The sequence below is a fragment of the Heptranchias perlo genome, chromosome 4 (genome assembly GCF_035084215.1).
Source record: "Heptranchias perlo isolate sHepPer1 chromosome 4, sHepPer1.hap1, whole genome shotgun sequence".
NCBI classification, from domain to species: Eukaryota; Metazoa; Chordata; class Chondrichthyes; order Hexanchiformes; family Hexanchidae; genus Heptranchias; species Heptranchias perlo.
Window position 1 is genome coordinate 25,534,968 of NC_090328.1, and position 27,710 is coordinate 25,562,677.

The window sequence follows — 27,710 nt, forward strand, 5'->3', positions numbered from 1 at the left end:
CCCAACTTGTTCTTGTGGGAAAAAAATCAACAAACAAGCCATTAAAAAAGCAACAAACATAGAAAAATTACAAAAAAAAAAGCAGTAAAAAATCATGGGGGGAAAACACACACAATCATTCTACAAGCCTGTGTCTCACCAAGAGTCCATTATGGATGGAGCTTCTCTTATGTCCACACCAAGATGGACAGTCTGAGCACATCTTAAATGGCAGAAAATTGCATCCAATTGTATTAAGGCCTTATTGGAATATTAATTGAAGTTTTCACACACAATGTGCATGAGGATGCTATGCAGGTGTTTAAATCCAACCAGCAAATCCTGTGTGGCAGGATTGCGCAATGACAATTGGATAAATACTTGAAGGGAAAAAATTTGCAGGACTATGGGGGAATGGGACTAATTGGATTGCTCTTAGAAAGAGCTGTCACGGGCTCGATGGGCCGGATGGCCTCCTGTACTGTAACCATTCTATGATTCTGTGACACATTTTGTGGCTCCCGCTTACCTGATTTGCACAGACAGGAATGATTCCGCTGGCTGGATAATTTTCCTCCCTCCTCCTCCTCCTCCTCGCTGTTCCCCCCCCCCCCCCCCCGCGCCCCTGTATCTGAAATGCTGCTGTTAGTCATTCTCCGTGCTGCCTCCTGGGCTTCGCAGAGACCTTTGGCTAATGCCTGTGTTGCAGGGATTATATGTATGCATGCATGTATGTGTACACACACACACACACACACACACACACACACACACACACATCTATTTATATGAAATATTTTGTATAATTACTTTGTGTACCTAGCAATGGATTTGGATATATGACCTCCAGTCCTCCATGAGTCCTCTTTTGACATGTAATTATCTTTACCTACTCATAGGTAAGAATTGGCTTTTGTCATACTGAAATGATCCAAGGGATTGTTTTATATTCAGGAATTGGGTAGGGGGAAGAATTTTAATTAAAATTCCAGATATTCTGCTTTATATATTTAATATGGAATCCATATACAAATTAAAAATACTATAAGCTAAAATCAAGCAGTATGCATAAGCAAGATTTCCAAACTTTTGTTTTAAATGAAGATAAAATGCTGACAATGCTTCCCTCCCTGTTTCACAGAATGGAAGAATCCAAATAGATGACTTACCTTAGTGTTGCAACTAAACACCGAAATGTTCCAGCAGAATACAGAATAAATGTGGTGTGATCACTGCGCAATCTTTGACAGTGAACGGGGTGTAACTGGAGAATGTTGTAGAACCTTTGAGATATAAAATATCAGTAATAACTGAATTGGAAGGAACAAAGTGTTTTCTTTAGTCAGTGCAGTATGTCGAAGCTGCTTGTTTGAGTTGGACTACAGTTTGTGGCAAAAATTCAAAAGGAGCAGCTTTGAACTGATCTGGAAGCCTGATGATGCTTTTCCCTCATGAATTAGAGTACACACCTTCGCTTTGAATGTGGAAGACCTGCCCATTTTCAAAAATAGTGTGAAGCATTCACTTTTGGATCATGTCTGATTCAAGCTTGTGGTCTGTTCTCTCGAACATCTCAATGCCTCACTTTCTAAATAGAACCAGGCTGCGACGGTCTAAAAGGTAATTCAAAACATTTAATGTTCAGTGCTGTTGGTTTACGTTTGATAGAAACATTTGTCTTACGTTTGAATTTTGTGATGTTTACCACTATACTACATTAGTAGTCTGAATTTAAAAGCCAGCTTTGTTTGCTATGGAACAATTCCAATGTAATGTACACAACAGCTACACATGGTAACCTGGCAATTTGAGTAGTAAGTTAGAGAAGTGCGAGTCAGTTTTGCTAATGTCGTAATCTATTAGCAGGTACAGTATATTGCATTGTAAACCTATCTTTCTAGAATTTGGCATACGAGTATTCTGTACGGTGCTTTTATTCATTTAAGTCATTCCTTTGGATAAGTTAACAACTAAATTGAAATATTTCTACCTGATGGAAGGAATAATAAAACATGCAGAGAAAGAATTAAGAGATAGTCAGCCAGCATGGTTTTACATAGAGTTTACAGCACAGAAACAAGCCATTTGGCCCAACTAGTCAGTGCCAGTGTTTATGCTTCACACAAGGCTCCACCCACCCTATTTCATCTAACCCTATCAATATATCCCTTTAATCCTTTCTCCCTCATGTACTTATCTAGCTTCCCTTGAAATACTATTCGCCTCAACTACTCCTTGTTGTAGCGAGTTCCACATTCTAACCACTCTCTGGGTAAAGAAGTTTCTCCTGAATTCCTTATTGGATTTATTAATGACTATCTTATATTTATGTCCCCTGGTTTTGGACTCCCTCATAAGTGGAAACATCTTCTTTGTCTACCTTATCAAATCCCTTCATAATTTCAAAGACCTGTATTATTTTACTGAAGGGAGATGATGCCTGAGAAATGTAATGGCTTTCTTAGAGATAATAGATGTGGTGGATAAAGGAACTCTGAATGTTATATATTTAGATTTTAGGGAATGCACCTTGTGGACTAAACTTATCCACAGGATCAGAAGCCATGGAATTGGGGTGAACTGTTGGAGTAGATCAGAAATGTCTCAATCAGAGGAAGCAAAGGATAGGTAAACGTAGATTTGAATAGAATAGAAGAGGGTGTTTAACTGTGTTTCAGAGGTCAATGCTAGAGCTGTTGTTCACATAAATGATTTGAAAATGGGGACTGTAACAAAGCTATCTAAATTTACTGATATGAAATGGGGAGAGGGCTACAAATAATAGGAAAAAGCCAAACAATAAAAAGGTATTTGGATATATTGGTGAATTGGACCAACAAGTGGCAGGTGTCATTTAATATTGGCAATTGCAAGGTGATCCAACTTAGGAAAGGCAATAAACAGTGGGAGAATAAGACCAATAGTAGACTAGAGGACGCAACACAGGAGAACAATCGGGGTACTGATGGATATCTTACTGAAACCATCAATGAACTGTTCGACAGCAGTAAGGAAGCCTCCTTGGGCTGCATACCAAAGGGACAGAAGGTAATATTATATCCATCTTGTATAATATGGGTTTGACCTCGCCGAGTGTACTCTTTAAAATTATGGTCATATTTTTGTAACATTCTTGAGAGTATATGGGTGGCACTTAAGCCAACACCAGGAGTTAGGCTCCTGAGCTATGAGGAGTGATTAAGGATGATGGGATTGTGTCCACTGAGAAAAAAGGGCACTGAAACTTCAAGTTTCCTTCTCCCTCTTTTTTTTAAAGAAAAATAAATTTCAATCATTCTAATCTAGAGATCTTAGTCAACATATTGTGTCAAAGAGGCCCATCCAAAGAATCTTTATATAGAAATTATAACATGAAAACAGGCCATTGGACCCACTAATTGATACTGGTGTTTATCCTCCATATGAGCAATGGCCCTAATCTCATGTGTCTGCTCTGTTCTCATATCCCTTTATTCCCCTTTCCTTCAAATACCTATCTAATCTATTAAATGAATCTTAAGTATCAAGTTGATACTGATTGTTTTTCTTTGTGGTATATGAATGTATTGACCTCCTGGGGGTCATACTGGAGTACCAGTTCCAAAATTGGACTTCATCCTGAACCAAACCATCTGTTTGATTTTGATGAGTCAGCTTTTGAGTAGTGACAGCTAATAAATGTTGTACAGGTCATCGCCATTATAGCCTCCACCTATGATTATAGTGCATTGTTGAAAAGAATCATGTCCTGGTGCTCTAAATATTCTATTGACTCAGTAGTCCATCTTATCATGGGTGTCCTGTTGCACCTTCAACATTTTCCTGACTAGATTGAAAACCAATTCCATATTTTCGTAGTCCCTGCCTTTCAGACTGGCTGGCGTTTAGCTTTCTGTTAGTTTTATGAACTTGGGTTCTCTTATGGCCACGAATTAAACCTGTCATTTTAGCTTTGGCTATGAATGATGGATTCAAAAGTGAAGTCACATCCATTTGAACCAGCAACAACACACCATTAAGCTTTTGCCATGATAGAGTCTTGTTTTCAGCTGAAACACTTGATCATGTTGGTGAACTTCAAGCTTTAGTTACGAATGTTCTATTTACAGCTAAAACTGTGGCATTCCAACAGTCTTGTTTCCAGCACTTGTGCAATTGGACCCTTGAACCTAACTCTGTTAATTTTAATTTAGTGACCATTTCAACTTCCTATCCCCTTGTGATTCATGCAAAACCGATCAACAACATTGTGGGAGCTTCATCGTTTTCCATGAACCTATGAAAGTTCCTTCGAGCATGTTATCTATAAGCTTTAATATAAAGACAGTAATGCTCCTGTCCTTGTGTTTGGTATGTTATTTGACATTTCAATTCTTAATCTTGGATTTCATCTGAAGTTTTGATCAGCAAAATCTTGGCACTCCATCTTGAAAAAGTGCAGTCCCAAGATCTTTCTGCCATCTCATTTCTTCAATAACAACAATAACTTGCATTTATATAGCGCCTTTAACGTAGTAAAACATCCTAAGGTGCTTCACAGGAGCGATTTTCATGCAAAATTTGACATAGGAGATATTAGGACAGGTGACCAAAAGCTTGGTCAAAAAGGTAGGTTTTAAGGAATGTCTTAAAGCAGGAGAGAGAGAGAGAGAGAGCGGCAGAAAGGTTTAGGGAGGGAATTCCAGAGCTTAGGGCCTAGGCAGCTGAAGACACAGTCGGCAGAGGTGGAGCGATTAAAATCGGGGATGCGGAAGAGGCTAGAATTGGAGGAGGGCAGAGATCTCGGAGAGTGTTGTTACAGAGGTGGAAGTAGGCAGTCTTCGTGATGGAACGGATATGTGGTTGGAAGCTCATCTCCGATCATATAGGATGCCAAGGTTGTGAATAGTCTGGTTCAGCCTCAGACATTGGCAAGGGCGAGAGATGGAGTCGGTGGCGGGGACCGAAGACAATGGCTTCAGTCTTCCCAATATTTAGTTGGAGGAAATTTTTGTTCATCCAGTACTGGATGACGGACAAGCAGCGTGACAAATCAGAGACAGTGGATGGGTCGAGAGAGGTGATGGTGAGGTAAAGCTGGGTTTCATCAACGTAGATGTGGAACCTCACAGGGATCAAATGCAGATTTCGCTGTATAGATGTTTATTTTGGCATACCATATTATTTTTGCAAATTTAGACAGCTATTTTCTTTGCTATTAAACTTCGGATGACTACAGAATGAAACAACGTTTTTTTTTGGGATGTGTATCTTTGTGATGAATTTGTAGATCAACAGTGACCAGGGAAATTGAATTGAACTGAATACTCATTTCACTGCAGCAGTAGGCATGCCATTGGTCAAAGTCACGAGTCACTGTGGACTGCATTCGTAAGGCGCAGACGTACAGTAGTCTTCACGGTTTTCCATAACATTTTTGGTAAGAGGCATTTTACAAAGAAAATCTTTTCGGTTTTTGAGGTAGGCCTTAACATCAAATCACAGGTAGCCCACTGCAATTTCTGGCACCGCTTTGGTATAATCTTGAGTCTGTAGAGAATAAACAAATTAAGAAAAAAAATAATTTCACCCACTGGTGTTGCATTCCTCATTCTTTGAAGCTAGTTTATTCTTCACATACCTCATTCCCACTCTCTTCCCCACTCCCTCTAACTCTGATTTGGAACATGGGAACAGTTTGCAATTCAGGCACAGTGTTCTTCACACTTGCATTTCAAAGTCCAGAAGATTCATATTTCCTGCACTGTGTTGAGATCAGCTCCTATGCACCACCTCTGGCCTTGCGGGGCTCTATCGATGGCTCATGCACTTGTTGACAGCAGCAGACGGTGAATCTAATGAGCGAGTCTCGGACACTCTAGACTGGGAGAGAGGAAGTGACAACAGATGCAGTTCTCGTGATGGTTGGAGCTGAATACATCGGTAGTCACTGTGATTTGACAACTTTCAAACTGCAATTGGATGTAAGGATAGAGTTCCTGAAAGGATTTGCCGTGTGAGCAAAATTACAGAATCTTTGGAAAATTCATTATTCTAGATGAATCTGTTCTGCATAATGTTCCACCAGCACAGTTTCTTACCTATCATCCACTTTGTGGGGTTGAAAGCAGTCGCTTGCCCATACATCTTTTTTATACAGTCATGATTAAGCTATTGGAGACCATGAAGGAACATGATGTCAAAGACATGGTATTCAGCAATGGAATTATTCTGACACTCGCATATCAATGGCAGAGGGATGGGTGCTAGATTTTGCACACAGTACCAGTTTCATTGCCAGAATTAAACATGTTTGCATTTCTTTGGTTAGCGGCTTCTTGAGATCAGCCAGTATATACTTTACTTTATTACATCATCTTCTTTGCTATCTGTACTGCTAAATATGATGTGGCGATGCCGGTGATGGACTGGGGTTGACAATTGTAAACAATTTTACAACACCAAGTTATAGTCCAGCAATTTTATTTTAAATTCACAAGCTTTCGGAGGCTACCTCCTTCCTCAGGTGAACGATGTGGAGGATTTCATTTCCACATCGTTCACCTGAGGAAGGAGGTAGCCTCCGAAAGCTTGTGAATTTAAAATAAAATTGCTGGACTATAACTTGGTGTTGTAAAATTGTTTACAATTAATAAAATTAAGCATTATTTCATTGTGCCTTGAGACAGATCTCAAACTAACTATCAATAATAGAGATAAAAGGCATTTTTTTGATTATAAATATTGAACAGATTATTATTGAAAGAGTGAAGATTTGAGCGAAATGTATGAAGTTCCTTTATGCTGTGTCAGCTAAAGATTTAGTTGAAACACATAATCAGTTATGAAATAACAATTAATGGTTCATGGTTTTGTAATTGAGTAACACATAAGTTTTGCCACAAGAAGTCTGTTACTTCCGGTTTATTGTGTCAGACATTGCACTATTAGAGGGTAAACGTTGTTAATCTAGTTGGGCGTAGCACTTTATGGTTGCTAATGAGAAGCAATTGACAGGGTTGTGTATTAGCACAATTGCATCATTGTGTTTTATCCAGAAACACTCAACGATGTGATGTAGGATACTTTTGACTTAACACATTTTTCAGTGCATCAGCAAAAATGCTAAATTTCAGGAATTTTCTATCATTGTTTATCCTATCACAGCCCTAGTGAGAAGCAGCCCTAACATCTCAAATCTCTCTTCATAATTGTAACTCCTTCATCCCCGTTACATTATTGTGAATCTACACTAAACCTTTTCCATTATTTTTATATTCTTCCTTTAGGGGAGTGCCCAAAGCTACACACACTACAGCATCTCTAGCCCAGAAGTTAAACATTACCCTCTTGCTTTTGTATTCAATGCCTTTAGATTTTAAAAAGACTAGTGATTCTATTTGACTTTATTATGGTGTTATCTACTTGTGCTACTATCTTTAATGACTTGTATATCTGAACACAAAGGTTCCTCCACTTCATTTAAAGTCTTACCATTCAAGGGGTTTTTCCTTTTCCTAACGTTATTTCCAAAATGGATTACTGTTATCTATCTGTCCTTCCTGCTGGACTATTTCCTCTTGCAGTCTTTCACAATCCTCGTCACAACTTGCCACATCTTCCAATTTGGTGTCATCAGATTTCAATATTGTGCCTTAATTCCTAGGTCCAAACCTAGGAAGTATGTAGTAAATAAAAGAAACATTAACACAGATCCCTGTGGAACACCATTACCACATCTTTCTAGTCTAAGACACTTTATCTCCTACTCTTTGCTTCCTACCCAGTAATCTCTCTCTCCATGTGGTCACTTAATTCCATATGCCATTATCTTTGCCATAATTCTCTTTATATGGTGCCTTAATCCATATAAACTACATCCACTTATCAGTTGGCTACCTTCTCTGTTACTTCTACAAAGAATTCTATAAGGTTGTTCAAGCTTGCCCTGCCTTTTAGAAATCTGTGCTGACTCCCCCTGTTTAATTAGTTCATGTCTCTCCGTGTGCTTATCACATAATTTTATTCATATAATAGACTCTAGTAGTTTACCAGCAACAGTTCTATAATGTCCTGGTTTATCCCTGTCTTTTTTAAAGTAGAATGCTGTCTTTGCCATCCTCCAGTCCTCTGACACAATTTTCTTTTCCATAGAATTATGGAAAATTATACTCAGATCCACCACCATTTATTCCCTAGTTTCCCTCGGGATCCTCAAAATAACAGTCAGGTCCTGATGATTTGTCTATCTTAATTTTGAGAAACTTTGTCAGTGCCATTTCCCTTTGAATACTAACCTCCGCCAACTATTTTACACCCACGGCAGGTGCTTTTACAATCTCAATATTCCCATGCTGTATGAAAACTGAAGCAAAGTACTTGTTTAATATTTCTGCCATTCCACTCACTCTCCACTGTGACCCTATCCTACTTTAACTATTCTCTCATTATGAATGTGCCGATAGTCTTTTTGTTGTCCATCATGTTTTTGCTCATTCTCTCATGTATTCTCTCCCAGTCTTTCTAATCTCCGGTTTTGCAGCTTTTCTGTATTCTTTGTTTATCCTGTCTTCTTTATATTATCAGCCTCATAAGTGCTAACTGTATTTAATTTAGGCCAGGGATTTGTTCGAAACTGCTCCCCCTCCACCGCTGTAACTTTGCCACATGTGTGGCAGAAACCCTGTTTATGCACGAAAAAGGGGTTTCCACTGTACATCTGGTGAAGTTACAGAAATGGAGCAGGAGCAGCTCTAAAGAAATTCCTGACCGTACTTTCAGATTTAATCTAACCTCGCTTTCAACTGTGAAATACCAACGTTCAATCTCTCCCATTTTTATTCTTAAAATATACTTGCTTTTTACCCTTTGCATCTCCTGTTTTAAATATTTCTCATTACCAATCTATTGCTCTAAGGGGCTGCTCTTTCAAAACTGAGATGAGGAGAAACTTCTTCACTCAGAGGGTGGTAGGTCTGTGGAATTTGCTGCCCCAGGAAGCTGTGGAAGCTACATCATTAGATAAATTTAAAACAGAAATAGACAGTTTCCTAGAAGTAAAGGGAATTAGGGGTTATGGGGAGCGGGCAGGAAATTGGACATGAAGCTGAGTTCGGATCGGTCAATGCCCTGTGGGTGGCGGAGAGGTCCCAGGGGCTATGTGGCCGGGTCCTGCTCCGACTTCTTGTGTTCTTTAGATTTGTGGTTGGGATCAGATCAGCCATGATCTTATTGAATGGCGGAGCAGGCTCGAGGGGCCGATTGGCCTACTCCTGCTCCAATTTCTTATGTTCTTATGTTCTTATAAATTTTTCCTAGATGGAGTATCTGTTAATCTCACCAAAATTTGTTTTTTTCATTCAAGTACCTGTATCCTTGACTCTTTTTTCTTCGTCTTTTCTTACACTGAAATTAATTTATATTATAGACATTATTTCCCAAAGGTTCATCTGCTTTTAGGTCACCTACTTGTTCCATTTCATTACTAGAACCAGGTCAAGTAGAGCTTCCTTCTTTATCGAAGCAGCAACATATGACTGAGAAAACAATCCTGAATACATTGCAAAAAAAAATCCCCCTTTTCTCAAAATAATCTTTCTCCCAGCCCTTGTCTATTTTTGAATAATAAAACAATCTACAATTGTGATTCTTGTTAATACTTGCCTCTCCAATTTATCTACCAATTTCATCATCCATTTCCTTTCCACAGTTCAGAGGGCTTATAATATATTCTTAGTAATATGACTGATGATCTGCTATTCTTCAGCTCAATCCAAAAGGCTTCTGTTTGGGCTACTTCTGAGTATAAATCCTTGCACTCTAGTGCTATGATGTTGTCTGTAATTAATATTATTACCACTGCTCCGTCTGTTTCTTCTGTATTTCTCCTGGTAGTGTTATGCCCAGGAATATCAATTCTGACCCAGCTGCAGTCTTATTTCAGTTACTGCAATTATGTCATAATTTTCTTATTTTAATCAATGATTCTATTTCACAAATGTTGTTTCTTATATACATATATTTTACTTCTGGATTTTCTTGGCTAGGCCCTTTTACATCCTGATTTTTTTTTTATTACCTTGTCCTGTTTAACTTGTTTCAATCTTCCTACCTCCTTATTACATTCACATCTAGAGCTCAGTTTCCCTTCCAAGCTGCCTACTCTACTCTCTCCCTCTTATCCCCTCCTGCTGCCATATCCTTGATGGCATCATCAAGCTGCATTAATTTCTTTGTGAATTTAGCTGCTGTAAATATGGAAAACATTCAAAGCTAATTATCCTTTTATAAGATCAATTAAGTGAAAATGGTTCAGTTACAAATACCAGTGACAAGTTTCAATTTGATTTTTATATAGTCAGAGGCATGGGCATTCAAGTAGCTAGATGTGTATTTTGTATTCAAGTACTGTGTACTATTGTGCATGTATTAGAAAGAAAATTAAAAACTCATTAGAACTCACAAAAATCAGATTTGCAGTTAAGGTATCCACCAAATCAGATATTGAAATAATTTTGCTCATGCCAAGTTATTCAGCATGATAAATGAGATTTTGACAGTACAGTGTGTAATTTTAATCTTACAAATTCTTGGTCCAATTCTAAAAATTGCAAGTGATATGGGGGAAATCAAGGTACATAATACGAAATTGATTTAAAATTATAAAACTTTTATTCTATTGAATGTAAATAACTATAACCATAGAATCTTACAGCATAGAAGGAGGCCATTCAGCCCATCTTGCCTGTTCTGGCTCTTTGAAAGAGAAATTAGTCCCCAGAGTCCTCCAATTTTTTCCTTTTCAAGTGTACATCCAATTTCTTTTTGAAAGTTACTATTGAATCTGCTTCCACCACTCTTCCAGGTAGTGCATTCCAGATCACCATAACTTGCTGCATAAAAAAAAAAATTCTCCTCGTCTCCCCCCTGGTTCTTTTGCCAATTTTCTTAAATCCTGTGCCGACCCTCCTGCCAGTGGAAACAGTTTCTTCCTATCTACTCTATTAAAAACCCTTCATAATTTTGAACACTACAATTAAATCTCCCCTTAACCTTCTCTGCTCCAAGGAGAATAACCCCAGCTTCTCCAGTACCTCCACATAACTGGTACCATTCTAGTAAATCTCCTCGGCACCCTCACCAAAGCCTTGGCATTCTTCCTAAAGTGTGGTGCCCAAAATTGAACACAATACTCCAGCTGAGGCCTAACCAGTGATACATCAAGGTTTAGCATAACTTCCTTGCTTTTCTACTCTATACCTCTATTTATAAAGCCGAGGATCCCGTATGCTTTTTTAATAGCAGTATCGACTTATCCTGCCCCCTTCAAAGATTTGTGAATGTGAACCCCCAGGTCTCTGTTACTGCACCCCTTTTAAAATTGTATCATTTAGTTTATATTGCCATTCCTCATTCTTCCTACCAAAATGCAATATAATGTGCCAGGAGAAATAATCAAGGGAACAAGGCTTTGCAGAATTTTGGCCTTACAAGAGTGTTGCTGTAATGAGGGCTCCCATAGCATTCTTTTAAGTTTTCAATTCAGGGTGTATTTAACATATGATAATTTAGTTTATGCTAATTGTTTCTGATTTGCTTACAAATTAGGTTTGTAGGCTACTCTGGGGTTTTTAGCTAGTTTACTCCCTTTTTCTGGCTTCCTTCATTTGCATTACAACAGTGACGGCAATCCAGAAGTATTTCATTGGCTGTGAAGCGCTTTGGGACACCGAGGTGCTATATAAATCCACGTTTGTTCGTTTGTTCTTCTCTGGGAGATGATGATCCTTAAGAAGATCACAAGACCCAATAGCCCATTTGATCTCATCCACCCAGAATACCAACTTTACCATCTTTCCATCAGATCATTTAGCTGTTTCTTATATAAGTCACATGTTCTCACCTGAAGTACCCTTCCTGTCAACTTGTTCCAGCTGTTGATCACTCTTGTATAAAGAAATACTTCCTGGCATCTGTCCTAAATTTGCCCTTCATGACCTTGAAATTGTGCCACCTTGTCTTTCACTTCATTTATGACTGCTACCTCCTGCCCCAGCTTTGGTTAAGGCTGGCAAATATTCAGTCTTGAAGCTTGATCATTTTTGTGCAATTTTTATCCTCGTGTGCAGCCATTTCCTTTTAAATGTGCCCATCCCTTTAACTTGGACCTGCAGGCCAGATTCTCCATTTCCCATATTAGGCTTGCTCCTGGCACAAAGCCAAACCTGCACAGGTGGTAATGAAATAATTCAAATGAACTGATGACGGAAAATTGGGTGGAGTTGGTTCACTGGCACCCAAACCTCAATTGTGTCAGTAGCAGAAAATCCTCCCCTCTTGCGTTAAGACTGTGATTCCCGTCCATTATGATATACCAGAAACTATATCATATTCTGTTCCATGTATAGCTCTGGTGATTCTTATATGCTCTGGTCTCACTGTCAGACAATGGTATAATCTATCAGATGCCAGTTCTCTGATCAACGTGCATCCAGAGGTTCTATACTTGGCTGTTGGAAGACTGTGTTGGTAGTGACCGGCTCATATTGAATGAGTTTTATTATAAGAAGGAGGCAATTATGATTGTCCTTCCCAACACCATTGGGACCAACTGCACCACACCAGTTGCTGGCATCCCTGCCAACCCACGCATCATGCTGCCTTGAAAATAGGTTGTTCTGACTTTTTGTATGTTGCTACTTTAGTTCTTGCGAAACACTTCAATTTTTTTAATAGAACATACATCGAGATCTTGGAAGAAGTCTGGGATGCTCTACAATAAGGTTTTGATTTGTGAAGTTTTAAATTTCATCCGAGGTAAATTAGCAATAAGGATATCATGTCCTTGAGCACAAATATTTGACGTGTGATTGCCTACTTCAATTTGGTAGTAAGAGGATTTTCTGAGTAATGTTTTGGTTCTGAATTAAAAACAGAAAATGCTGGAAATATAAAGAGAGAGATTAACATTTTAGGGTCTGCCTATTCATCAGAACTGCTGTGCATTTCCAGCATTTTCTGCTCTTTCAATTTTTTAGCATTCAACCTTTTTCTTTTTATTTCTTAAGATTTGGGCTCACTCATGAGTTTTTAGTCACCAATAAGAATGAGTGATAAATGAAAATATATGGGGCATGATTTTAACCCCGAAGAACGGGTTGCGGGGGGGAGGGGGAGTAAAAATTTTTAAAGTTGGGAGAGGGAACGAGTCCCAGCTCCAACGCGCCGAAAAATGAGTTTCACCCAGAGGCATCTGGGTGCCTGCGTGCTTCAGAAAACCGGAAGTCCCGCCGGCAGTTAAAACCGGCAGGATGACGTTTAAAGGGGGAATTAACATCGTTGAAATACTTAAATCAATTACATTTGTGGGAATTGAGGCAGAGAAATGATTTTAACTTTGCCTGAACGTGTATCCCATGGCCTCCGAAAAACACCATGGAAACGGAGGCAAGTTGCAGCCAGCAGTGGTTTGGATATTTAAACCAGTGATTGACAAATGGGGATAAAAGGTGAGTTTTTGCAGCAGGGCAATCAGTTCTCTCAGACAAACCTTTGGCTGCGAGTTCTTAGTGTTTAGACTCAGATTTCTTTGTTCACATTCAGAATTCTTTTGTTCAGACATATTTGCCTGCATTTTGGACCCCCTCAAACTGACACCGTCAGGATGGAGGATGCAATGGATTTATTCTAGAGTACATCTGAGGAGGAGGCACATCACCGTTCGCGGCAGGCACGATGTACAGTTCTGCGCGTTGCAGGTCCATAGGACACAGGTGCGCTACAAGGACCTGCAGAAGAGCAGAAAGGGGAACGACAGAGGGGCCGATGTTGCAGGAGGCACTATGCTCGTAAGAGGGTTTACAGACAGAGAGAGGCTAAGCTTCCTGGACCTCTCTGAGAAGCAGTGCCTACGAAGGCTCAGAATGAGTCGCCAGGTGGTCGCAGATATGTGCAGGCCCCTTCATGCAAAGCTGTTCCCGACTGGGCTTGGTGGCCATGCATTGCCCGTCGCAGTTAAAGTCACCGCTGCCCTCAACTTTTTTGCCTTCAGATCCTTCCAGGGCAATACCAGTGACATCACCGGGATCTTTCAGTCATCTGTCCATAAGTGTATACGACAGGTCACAGATGGCTTGTTTGCCAGGGCATCCCACTACGTCAACTTTCCCATCAGCCAGACTGAGAGGACAGTGGGTTTCCACTCTCTGGCTGGCTTCCCACGGGTCCAGGCGCAATTGATTGCACACACGTAGCAATCCGAGGACCTGCACGTGAGCCAGGAATGTTCATCAACCGAAAGGGATATCGCTCCATCAATGCGCAGCTGGTTTGTGATCACCGGAAGAGGTTTTTGCAGGTGTGTGCCAGATTCCCGGGCGGCTGCCGTGATTCCTTTATTCTGCGCGAATCCAACATCCCAGCCCTCTTCCACGCACAAGACACACTTAATGGATGGTTCCTTGGATACAAGGGATACCCCCTGCAGTCGTGGCTCATGACACCTGTGAGGAACCCCACCAGCGAGGCACAGAAGCAGTACAACAATAGTCACAGCACCACCAGCTCTGTCATAGAGCAAGCCATAGGACTGGTGAAGGTGCGCTTCCAGTGCCTGGATCGATCTGGGGGAGCCCTTCAGTACTCACCGGCGAGGGTGTGCAGAATAATACTCGTGTGCTGTGTCCTGCACAACTTCACTCAACAGAGAGGGTTACCAGTGGATGAGGTCCCATGTGCTCCACAAGCAGCCTCACCTACCATCAACATTGAAGAAGACGAGGAGGAGGATGACGATGAGCGAACCGTCGGCGAAGCAGCATCTCGCCTGGCTGCTCGTCATGCCATGGAGTCACTCTTTCTTGATAGAATCTCATAGGGAGATCTGCAAAGTGACTACAGCCAAGTACTCAGACCGCCTGTAGTGACTACCACAACCACAACCGACCCCCTCTTTTCAGGTTGCACAAAACAGTCAAACAACGACACATACACCCATCCCAAACGCACCCAATGGGTGGCATCAACTCACCTATCATGAGCAACCACATGTAAGGTCGCTTTCACTCGAGGGACTCAAGGATTGGTAAGACGTGGCAATGGTGGTGAGAATCATAACATTTGATGTGATGTTAACATAAACCAAATAGAAATGAAAAATATGACAGTCTGTCAGACACCCTTATGCATACCCTTGGTGATTACAAAACCTTCGATTTCCTCTTCCTAGCGCTTCTAGAGTCATAGAGTCATACAGCACGGATAGAGGCCCTTCGGCCCATCGTGTCCACGCCGGCCATCAAGCCCAGTCTAATCTAATCCCATATTCCAGCATTTGGTCCGTAGCCTTGTATGCTATGGCATTTCAAGTGCTCATCCAAATGCTTCTTGAATGTTGTGAGGGTTCCTGCCTCCACAACCCTCTCAGGCAGTGAGTTCCAGACTCCAACCACCCTCTGGGTGAAAAAGTTCTTTCTCAAATCCCCTCTAAACCTCCCGCCTTTTACCTTGAATCTATGCCCCCTTGTTATAGAACCCTCAACGAAGGGAAAAAGCTCCTTAGTATCCATCCTATCTATGCCCCTCATAATTTTGTACACCTCAATTATGTCCCCCCTCAGCCTCCTCTGCTCCAAGGAAAACAAACCCAATCTTCCCAGTCTCTCTTCATAGCTGAAGCGCTCCAGTCCTGGTAACATCCTGGTGAATCTCCTCTGCACCCTCTCCAAAGCGATCACATCCTTCCTGTAGTGCGGCGACCAGAACTGCACTACGTGGTGCTTCCCCTGTGGCTGCAGCAGAGGTAGTGGCAGGTTGCTCAGATTCATGCCTAAGCTGCTTAGATGCTTTCGGCCTATGACCTCTGGGTTTTCGAGCCCATGAGCACCCCTCCAAAGACTACTCCACCTGCACCTGTGCAGGGACTGACTCTGCCATCTGGAGAGGAGGCAACATTGGGGGTACTGATTGAGGTGGGGATAACGGGTGAGACATAGGAGCGCTTTGAGTGCCGTCCGCAGTTCCATGTCCCCTTTCGTCATCATCCCACTCCTGGGCCAGGGCCACATCACTCCTGCCACTCTGCTGGACAGCAGCTTGGAGGATATGTCTGATGCCTTGTAAGGCCAATGTTAATGTATCTGTCTGCCTGTCTAAGGCAGCAGAATGTAGTTCACCCGGAGTCCGCATGGCCGTTGCCAGGGTCTGTATGGACTCATTTGTGAGCCATGCTTGAAGCTCAATGGAGGCTGCCATTCTCTCCATCGCAAATACTTACCTGCGCGACCAATCCACTAGCGATGGAGTTGGTCTCCTTCATCCTCTCCGCTATTGTGGAGAGTGTGCATGGCACATTTTCCACTCCCTCGCAAAGTTGCTCCTGTACTTCTATCATTCTCCTGCTCAAGGATGGCCCCAGGGTTCAGCATCTGTCTCAAGCTGAGCAGAGCTTGGAGGGGAGTGCACCCACCAACGAGGACTCTCCACCGCTGCCCCTGCTACCAGTGTCTGCTCGTGCTCACTTGTGTCTGTTGATGCACCAGGAGACAACTCAACTACCTCTCTACTAGGACCCACCGAGATGTGAGTATCTGCGCTGGCGGATGGCTCGCTAAGATGTGATGGTGTGCCCTCAGAGGCAGGGAGCTCCTCTGAGGAATCGGGCACAAACATGTCTTCGGACTGTGACGCCCTTGGAAGAGAACATACAGCATTATTAATAATCATTGCAGAAATAATGTGAGGAGCATACCAAAGTGTGCAACAGATCAATCATTGTTAACGTCAATCCATGTCGTGTGTGAGGGATGTTAAAGTTCTGTTACCAGACGTTTGCGGGGTGCCAGTCTCTGCATCCCTGGCGGCCAGGCACTCCACCGTCCGGCTTATGTCCAAGGCCTCCTTCCCCGCCTCTGTGAGGGCCACGATTTGTGGATGCCCCCCTCTGGTCCTCCCCCCCCCCCTCCCTTGCATTTTGCATTTTCTTCTACAAGGGGAGAAAGTACAGAAGTGTGAATGAGTGAGGGTGATGTGATCACCTGATGCATGCATTGCTTTGGGTCAGGATGACAATGAAGTAGATGCATCAGAGGGTGAAGATCAGACAGATTGATCACATTGGATCTGGTTTGGGGGTGAGTGGGAGAGGTGGGTGCACAAATCGGGGGGGGGGGGGGGGGGGGTGGGGGGTTGGTGGTGGCAATGAAGTGCACAGAAAGTGAAGGTGAGTGGAGACTGAGCCTTAAGTGAGTGTGAGGAGTGATGTGATGGAGTACGCTTCACAGGACAGTGTGAGGAGGGTACTGTTCACCACAGAATGCAGGTCAATCAGTAACTGTACTCACTTTTCCTGACCTGGTTAGGTCATTAAACCTCTTTCTGCATTGAAGCCGCGACAGGGGCACCGTGCTTATGCTGCTCACCTCATCCGCCACGCCTTTTGGTGACGAGACCAGGTTTCCTGCTGTGGCCTGCTGGGTACAGCACCTCCCTCCTGCTTCTTACTGCACTCAGCAATGTCTCCAGGATGGCATTGGAGAATCTCGGTGCTGGCTTTGCTCTACGGCGTTCCCCACTCATTTTTTCCTCCTTTCTCCTTCAAAGCTCATTGCTCTAGTGGCCCTTTAAATAGTGGGCTTTAAATGCGGCATGCGGGTCTGCAGCCCACCAGCTGCGCAGCTTGAGGATGCGAAACCAGAAGGCTGAGTTAAATGGCTCTATCAAATCTCCTCGCAACTGTCTCTGTTCCAAGGCGAACAACTCCAGCTTCTCATCTCTGGAATCATTCTAGTAAGTCTCTTCTGCACCCTCTCTAAGGCCTTCACGTCTATCCTAAAGTGCGGTGCCCAGAACGGGACATTCTATTCCGGTTGTGGCCGAACCAGTGTTTTATAATGATTCATCATGACTTCTATAGTTTTGTACTCTATCCCTCTATTTATAAAGCCCAGGATCCGGTATGCTTTTTAAATGCATTTTGCTGTTAATACCTCCAGGACTGCAAAACTGCTGCAAGGGAGACTGATTATTTTCAGTGATCTGGCTGATCTCTCAAGGCCTTGTACACAGATAGTCTGGGGCCTGGAGCACAGCTGTGATGTTTAGCTGCTAACTTGGCCCGTATCTTTACGTCCATTGCTCAAGTACTCTTTGCAGGAAGTTTTCCTAGTCCTGAGGCTAATTCGAGTTTAATTGCTGTGTGGTGAAGGAATTTTGCAGCTTGCCAGGTGATTATAAAATTTCCCACTCCAAACCAGAAAAACTCCAGCATGTCTGGCTTGCTCTTTTTTTCTCATATATACTTTTGATATTTTGAAATATGATGGCTGGAATGTGGCTGACTTTCAGAACTTTTATATAATTAGAGATGGTAGGCTCGCCAGAAAAACTCTCAACACCTGTATTAGCTGTGAAGAATGGCAATAAAACACATCATTCCCACACTAATGTAATTGCAATACATTACCATACAGCTTACTGTGTTCTCTGGCCAAGAGAAAATTATTGAGTTTCAGGACCAGGTTACAAATGAAATTTAGAAATATTATTTTAACATTTTAAATTTCCATTTGTGAGAGTGATCAAAGCTCAGAAATAGAACAGCAAATTTTTCCCCCCTGATTGATTAGGTTCATTAATATTTAAGGGTAAAGTGAATATTTTGAAAGCTGCAGAGGAAGTTCAGTGTGCCACTTGATTTACATGAATGGAAACGACTTCCTATAAAAAATATTTTAACCAGGAATCATGGACTCTGTTTTCAACTTGCTGCCAGGGCTTAAAACTGGTTTTGTAAATCTGTCACCCGTTATGGAAACCAGCTGATTTTCATTTCTATGGATTGTGATGGAAATGATAATTGGGCAGTTTCTACAGCGGGCACCCGATCCGCATCACCAGTTTTACCCCCGGGCAGCAAGTTGAAAATCTACCCCCTCGTTCAGTAAATCACAGGCTGCTGTAGCACTTGAAACATATATGGCTAAAATAATCATTCCAGCTTGTTCTTTTCTGAAGACTGAATGTAGAATGTATATATTCCTCTTCAGCTATCTTGGATCTACGACTGCATGCTGCATAGTTGTAGCTTCCTCACTGCAGGCTGCCACAATGATCCGTGGTATAATGATAAATGTTGTACAGTTTATATTTTTCATGATAACCCTACTGACCGGGAGTGCTGTGTGAGGAAGATACTTTTGAATGACATTTGCAAATGTCTTAAACTTTTTTTCTGCTGTTCATTTGTCCATTTAGGTGAAAAATTTTGGATAAATTGTTCATTTAAAATACCTCCCACGTTCCTGCTGCATTTAAGTTATTTTATGTTCCCCAGCTTTTCTTTCAAATTCTTTTCCTGTTAAATTATTAAGTTCAGATTTTTTTTATGTTCTAAGTTTGACAGTTTAATGGGGTGAAATTCAACTTCGGCAGAGGCACAAAATGGGCTGTAGCGGATTGGCTGCCCGTTATACACCTGCTTAATATGTATTAGTCGGTCTTGGGTGGCATTGCCCATGGGCAGTTAAGGCCACGTGCAGTATTCAGGTCAAACAGGGTTAGAGGGTGAAGATAATTGGACCCAGATGGGCAGAGGGAGAGTGATGGGGGTGGGGAGGAGGAGAAGGAGCATTGGGTACGGCATCCAAGGAGGGACGAGGGGAGAGAGAATGGGGAGGGAGAGAGTTGTTAATTGTATCCATGTGATTTATATCAATTAGTGTTAATTGTATTCAGGTGGTGCATATCAATTGAGAACTCTCTTGTATCCATTTATAAGAGAGCTGGTCTAGGGTGTGGTGTGGGTGTAATGTGGAGCTCTGAATAAGGGCTTGGAAGCAACTGAAGACAAGGCTCTAGTATTCTATCCTTCACCATCTGGCTTATAACGATTGGGACTGGGACGGGGACTGGGACGGGGACTGGGACGGGGACTGGGACGGGGACTGGGACGGGGACTGGGACTGGGACGGGGACGGGGACGGGGACGGGGGAGCAGGGAAATTTCCTCAGCGGGGAAGAGTGGACTCCTTCCTTCCATCTAAGGCCCAACAGTCCCAATTTTTCAGCTTGGTGGGGTGGGAATTGGTCCATAGAGACCGGCTCACAATTCTGCTTTGGTGTGGGGTGGGGGGTTGCAGCGCGGCCCAAGGTGTGTTGAAGCCAGAGTGCATTGGAGACTTCGAGCCAAAAAGCCATGGGTTATTCAGACCCGAGTAGGAGCAGTCATTGGTAGTGAGTTTTGGCCGCTGGTGGGTCAAGGGAGAATGCAGCAGGGATGCCAGTGCAGCATGGAGGGGCTGTGGAACCAAATTTGTGGTGGGGCTCACAATGGGGGAGGGGGCTTTAAGGGAAAGAAATTACTTATAGCAATTAGGTATCGGTACAAGCACGAATTCCAACTGAATAGTTCAGGGCGAACCAGTTATGGGGTCTTCCAGAAGGGATACTTTATTAATTAGAGATTTTGGAGAACAATCACAAAAGGATTGAACAGTTGGTCAGTGTGTGGGATACTGCTATTCTTGATAACATTACCACGATAGTTTAAAATGGTAATCGACCATTTACTGCATCACTTACTGGTACTGCAGGTACATGTTGACTTTTTCAATTTATACCACCTGACATAGTAAATGGAATATTGTGACCCACTCAGTATTTTTACTATATAATAGATTGTATCAAACATGAACTTTAAGTGCAGTATAAGGTACAACTTTACCACTTTATAGTATTCCATTGATCGTCATTTGTTTACTAGCAGCATTGGACTATTTAGTAAATGACACATCAGTTTAGGAATGAGGCACTTATTTCAATTCTAACTTGTAAAATGCTAATTTTTCATTAGCTGTCTTAACTTGTATATGAAGAGAAACTATACAAAGCATGACCTTAAGGTGTGGTTATTGAGCACATTAAGCAGTGACACAATTAATAACTAAGTTTTGAAATGGTAATGGATTAATGTGATTCTTTATATTTTAAAAATGTGATTTTAAATCTGATTGATTCAGATTAAAACTTTAAGATCAGTGTGATAATGATGTAGGAAGCGCTGTAAGTAGAGCACCAAGGCAGTAATATGGTGGGAAGTAGCTTGATGTTAAGTCTCTCCATTGTATAGGGTGAAATTATTGAATACTTGAGCAGATTAGAAACTGAAAAATTCATAGTCCCTGAATTGCAAATATGTTCATGTCAGTTGGTTGGACCCATACTAACTCTTGCCCATCCCTAACTGCCCTTGAGAAGGTGGTGGTGAGCCACCTTCTTGAACCGCTGCAGCCCGTGTGGTGAAGGTTCTCCCACAGTGCTGCTAGGAGGGAATTCCAGGATTTTGACCCAGCGACGATGAAGGAACGGCGATATATTTCCAAGTCAGGATGGTGTGTGACTTAGAGGGGAACGTGAAGGTGATAGTGTTCCCAAGCACCTGCTGCCATTTTTGCTGGATAGGCTCACTTCCATTAACCTCTTTATACAATGAAGTCCATGAATTTGAATTTGGCCCAGTTAGTAAAGCATTGGCCTGGGTTGTGTTTTAACTTGGAATTCAAAATGCTCGCAACTTCATGTAATGTCCATTGAGTCAGATTTTTACTCTAAGTCTATACTTCAGTCTGGATGCAGTTCAAATAAATTGCTGCCTTTCAATTTTGGAAAACTACACCGATGCGCACAGTGCTCTCCTGATAGTTTAAAAAAGTAGGCAGCTGACTTGTACAGATCAGCCAGGTTCCAGGATTGATCCCTGGCATGGTGGTACAGGTATCCATCATAACTCTCTGCCACCAGTAATGTAATTTTAGAATATTTGAAAACAAAAAGTGCTGGAGAAGCTCAGCTGATTTGCAGTATTTTGCTTTTGATTTAGAATATTTGAATCCTCCTTGCATTGGTCTTGCTGCAGTTACTTCCTGTAAGCAAATCTCTCATCCCCTACAAACCAGAGATTTCCTGTAGAAACCTTATATCCTTTAGGATTTGTACAGTCCTAGATTGCTAGTGCCCATGCACTTTATTTGTCTCTCTATAATCCACTCTGGAAGACAATATTATCCACATAATGTTCAGCTGTGGCCCAGTTGGTAGCACTCTTGCCTCTGAGTCCAAAAGTGTAGGTTTAAGTCCCACTTCAGTGACTTCAATATTAACCGAGTGCTGCACTGTCGGAGGTGCTGCTTTTCGGATGAGATGTTAAAACGAGGCCCCGTCTGCCACCTCAGGTGGACATAAAAGATCCCACGGCGCTATTTCAAAGAAGAGCAGAGGAGTTCTCCCTGGTATCCTGGCCAATATTTGTCACTCAACCAATATCATTAAAACAGATGATCTGGTCATTATCACGTTACGGTTTGTGGGACCTTGGCTGCTGCGTTTTCTACTTTACAACAGTGACTACACTTCAAAAGTACTTCATTAAAGCACTTTGGGACGCCCTGAGGTCGTGAAAGACGGTATATAAATGCAAGTCCCTCTTTTCTTTAATACACCACGCTCGAGCTGGGCTCAGATTCTGAATTAACTAACTAGATTTATTTATAGAAATTAAACAAGTAGGATACATACAGAAGAGCACCAACCTAGATGCAGCAGTAAAATGTCTCATCTGTTTTAAAACTGCAATCTTCACTTAGCAGTAGTGAGTGTACAGAGTCTCTTTCCCAGCAGTCTGCAATGTGCTCCAGCACTCCTTTCAGTTCCACTTCACCCTGGGCCGCCCATACTGTTGTGATTCAGTTGCTCTCTCGTCCTCTCTCGTCGCTCTCCAAGGCTTTATGTTGGATTGCCTTTTGAACTGCCTGGAATGCAGTTCAGTCTACTACTGATCACTCAAAGTTGTTTTTTTGCATGAAAAAGTTTGAATTATCTAATATTTTAAACTCGGCAATTAGAATGGCACAGCACCAGAGCCAATCTTGATACTTAAAAAGAAAAGAATTATCCACTAATTTGAATTAAGCAACTTCAAATGTAGACATATGATAATGTATGTTGGGTGATGACAGGATCAGGTTCAGCTGTAATGCCACCACAGTTCAATAGCCTGTTGACACTCGGTACTATTTTAACTTTGACGTCCAGGTGCGTTGGGAGTGGGAGGGCAAACAAAATCGGGGATTTCTGGAGCGGGAAGGAATCTCGGCTCCAACCTGCCGAAAAACGCGCACGACTCAGACCCATCTGTGTGCGTGGCGGTTCAGGAACCCAGAAGTCCCGCTGGCAATTAAAGCCGGCGGGATGATATTTAAAGCAGGAATTGAAGTACTTAAACTTGTTGAAATAGTCATTAATCTTGTTATTCATGCTGGGAAACGATTTCAGCGTTGCCTCAACGTGTTTCCCGTGCTATGTGAAGCATGCCATGGGAAACTAGGCGGGTTGCAGCCGGCAGCCATTTGGCCATTTAAATCCCTGTTTGATAGATGGGGATAAAAGGTGAGTGATTGCAGCAGGGCACTCTTCTCTCAGACAAACTTTTGGCTGGGAGTTCTTTGTGTTTAGACTGAAAATTCTTGGTTCGCACTCAGAATTGTTCTGTTTACACATTTACCTACTTTTTGGACCCCCTCAAACTGACAACATCAAGATGGGGAGGCACAATGGCAGCATTCACCAGTACATCCGAGGAGGACCATCACCATCCTCGCCAGGAACAATGTGCACTTGCGCCACTTGCAACTCCACAACACAGAGGTGCGCCATAGGGACCTGCACAAGAGCAGAGAGGGGAACAACAGAGGGACTAACGTCGCAGGAGGCACTAGCCTCGTGAGAGGGTCTACATCGGCCGAGGCTGAGCTTCCTAGACCTCTCTGAGGCGCAGTGCCTACGAAGGCTGAGAGTGAGTCGCCAGGTGGTCGCAGACATCTGCAGGCTCCTTCATGCAGAGCTGCTCCCGGCTAGGCCTGGTGGCATCACATTGCCGTGGCAGTTAAAGTGACCACTGCCCTCAACTTCTTCGCCTCCGGATCCTTCCAGGGCACCACCGGTGACATCACCAGGGTTTCTCAGTTGTCTGCCCACAAGTGCATAAGACAGGTCACCGACGGTTTGTTTCACAGGACGTCCCAATACGTCAACTTCCCCATGGACGACCTCAGACAGAGAGGGCAGTGGGTTTCCACTCTGTGGCTGGCTTCACATGGGTATAGGATGCAATCCGAGCACCTCCACACGAGCCAGGACTGTTCGTCAACAGAAAGGGGTATCGCTCCATCAACACTCAGCTCATTTGCGACCACCGCAAAAGATTTCTTCATGTGTGTGCGAAATTCCCTGGCAGCTGCCATGATTCATTCATTCTGCGGGAGTCCAACATCCCGGCCCTCTTCCACACACTAAACAGCCTTAAGGGCTGGCTCCTCGGGCACGAGGGACACCCCCTGCACACGTGGCTCATGACACCTGTGAGGAATCCCATCAGCGAGGAACAGTGTCAATACAACAACAGTCACATTGCCACCAGTTCTGTCATTCAACATGCGATAGGACTGCTGAAGATGCGATTTCGGTGCCTGGGGGAGCTCTTCAATACGCATCAGTGAGAGCGGGTCGAATTATAGTCGTCTGTTGTATCCTGCACAACATGGCGCAACAGAGAGGGGTACTGGTTGATGAAGCCCCGTGCCCTCATCCAGCATCCACATCTGCCATGAACATTGAGGAGGAGGAGGACGAGGAGGAGGAACCTATCTGCAGAGCAGCGGCTCACCTGGCTGCTCGTGAGGCCAGGGAATCACTAATATTTAAACGATTCTCATAAGGACATCTGCAAAGTGAGAATAGACCAGTCATCAGACCAGCTGGAAAAAGCAGAGCCAACACAGCAATCCCCCCCTCCCCCTCCAGCACAAAACAGTCCTTCAACTACACTTACACCCACCGTAGATGCACCCACTGGGTGGCATCAAGTCTCGCCGTTTACAATGAAGTACATGAAAGGGCGCTATCACAAAAGGGACTCAAGAATGGGCAAGACCTGGCAGTAGTGGTGAGAATGCTAACATTTAATGTGAATTTAACAAAAACCAAATATAAATGAAAAATGTGACAGTCTGTCAGACACCCTTGTGCATACCCTTCGTGATCTCAAAACCTTAGCCTTTCTCTTCCGACTACTTCTACATGGTGCATCCCCTGTGGCTGTAGCAGAGGTAGCAGCAGGTTGCTAATGCTCATGCCCTGACTGTGGAGATGCTTTCAGCCTATGCCCCCTGGGTTTTGGAGCCTGTGAGGGCCCTGCCAAAGATTGCTCCACCTGCTCCTGTGCAGGGGCAGACTTGGCCACCTGGAGTGGGTACTGGTTTGGGGGGGGCGTCAACGGGTGAGATGTGGGAGCACTTTGAGTGGCGTCCCCACTTTCAGGACCCCTTTCGCCATCATCCCTCTCCTGGGCCAGAGGCACATCACTCCTACCACCCTGCTGGAGAACAGTTTGGAGGGCATGTGGGATGCTTTGGAAGCCCACTTGTAAAGTTTCTGTCTGTCTGTTTAAGGCAGCAGAATGTTGTTCACCCTGAGACTGCACGGCCGTTGTCAGGGCCTGAATGGACTTGTTTGTGAGCCGGGCTTGAAGCTCAATGGAGACTGCCATTCTGCCCATCGTAGACATTCCCGCCCTTACCTGTGCCACCAGACCACTCATGCAGGAGTTGGACTCCTCTATCCTCTGCGCTATTATGGAGAGTGTGCGTGGCACCTGTTCTGGTACCTTGCAAATGTGCTACTGTCCCTCGATCCTTCTCCTTTTAAAGGATGGCCCCCCGGGGTTCAGCATCTGCGTCCAACTGAGCAGAGCCTAGAAAGGAGTGCGCCCACTGACGCGGACTCTCCACAGCTGCCCCTGCCACCAGTGTCTGCTCGTGCTCACTTGTGTGTGGTGACTCACCAGGTGCCAACCCAACTAACTGACTACTAGGACCCACCGAGGTGTGAGTATCTGCGCTGGTGGATGGCTCACTAAGATGTGACGGTGCGCCCTCAGAGGCTGGGAGCTCTCTGAAGAATCGCCCCCTCCCATCACTGCAGTCGTTGAAGGGCCTGTAAGAGAACAGAAGGCAATAATAAGCATCATCACAGATGTGTAATGTTGCGATGAGCATACTGAGGTGTTCAACATGCCAATCATTGTTAACATCAATTCATGTTGTGTGTGATGAATGTTAAAGTTGTGTCACCAGACGTTTGTGGGGTGCCAGTCTCGGCATCTCCAAAGAACAGGCACTCGAGGGTGCGGCTGATCTGCAGGGCCTCCTCCACTGCCTCTGTGAGGACCACAGTTTGTTGTGACCCCCCTCCAGTCCTCGCCCTCATGCATGCATTTTGTGCTCTCTTTTCCTACAAGGGGCGAAAGTACAGATGTGTGAGTGAGTGAGGGTGAAGTGGACAGCCGATGATGGCGTTGGTTTGGTTGAGGCTAACCATGAAAGAGATGCACAGAGGGTGTTTATCAGACAGAGACATCACATTGGATCAGGATTCGGGTGATTGGTAGCGGTGGGGTCACAAATGGGGAGGTAAGGAAGTGCAGCTAAGTTGACAATGAGCCTTAAGTGGGTGTGAGGAGTGATGTGATGGAGTAGTCTTGGCAGGGCAGAATGTGAGAAGTGTGGGGGTGGGGTGAGGTGATGTGATGTGCATCACGGAATGCAGGAGAATCAGTAAGTGTACTCACTTTTGCTGACCTAGTTAGGTCATTGAAGCACTTCCTGCACTGCACCCAAGTGCAGGAGATGTTGCTCCTGCTGGTCACCTGCTCAGCTACCTCGAGCCAGGCCTTCTTGGTGGCGGAGGCAGAGCGCTTCCTCCTGTCTGCCGGGTAAAATACTTCCCTCCTCCTCACTCTGGCCAGCAGGACCTCAAGTGAGGCATCGCTGAATCTTGGAGCTGGCTTGCCCCTCTGCTGCTCCATTCTGCCTGGTTTCTCCTCTGACCAGCGAAAGCCATTGCATCAATGGCCCTTTTAATACAGACACTCCAGCTAACAGCAGGTCATGCAGGTGTGCAGCCCACCCGCTGCGTAGCTTTCGGACGGCAAACCTGGAAGCCATGTTACGGGCCATCAATTAAGTCGCGATCATGTGGGGAATGGTAAGGTTTTAATTTTTGGGTTACTCGTGTGCCCGTTGACCCCCGCCCCTCCCACTACCATCCCGCTGGCATATTAAATCCTGCCTTCAGTGTCTAGATACACACATGAAAAATGCCGAGTTGACTGTGGTACCGGAGGGTGCCTGGTGCCTATGGAACTGTACCCCAGTAAGGAATTGTGTCTTCAGCAGAGCAGTTAATGGAGAATTGGTGGCAAAAGAGGAGAGAAAAAATTGCTTTAAGTTTAAAATTCAGCTTCACAGCAATTGCACCATCCAGGTGGTTTCACACTATTAGAAATGCCAAATTGCTGGCGTTTGGCAGCATTAATGTCAGTGACATTTCAGTGCAGTACTGAGGTAATGCTGAATTTACAGAGGTGCCATCTTTTGGATGGGATATTAAATTGAGACCCCATCTGCCGCATCAGATGGACGTAAAAGATTCCATGGCACTTTTCAAAGACAAGCAGGGGTGTCTTGTGTCCTGGCCAAAACTTATCCTTTAACCAACACCATCAAAAACTGATTATCTGGTCATTAATGTCATTGCTGTTTTTGGAACTTTGCTATGGGCAAATTGACTGCTGCGTTTGCGTAGAAAACAACAATGACTACGCTTCAAAAGTAATTAATTAGCTGCAAAGCCCTTTGGGTTGT

General features: G+C 43.6%; 1 protein-coding gene across 11 annotated transcripts in view; it reads left to right on the forward strand.

Annotated features, from left to right (window-relative positions):
• LOC137320789 (microtubule-associated serine/threonine-protein kinase 4-like) overlaps nucleotides 1-27,710 on the forward strand; it is a 372,901-nt gene that overhangs the window by 235,113 nt on the left and 110,078 nt on the right. The window contains exon 1 of one of the 11 annotated variants that reach the window (XM_067982628.1): nucleotides 1,194-1,599. The exons of the other annotated variants lie outside the window; for them this stretch is intronic. Within the exon in view, the coding sequence (XP_067838729.1) occupies nucleotides 1,514-1,599 (86 nt within the window). The 5' untranslated portion in view covers nucleotides 1,194-1,513. Of the gene's footprint in view, nucleotides 1-1,193; nucleotides 1,600-27,710 lie in introns of those variants that run through there. 11 annotated transcript variants of the gene reach the window in all.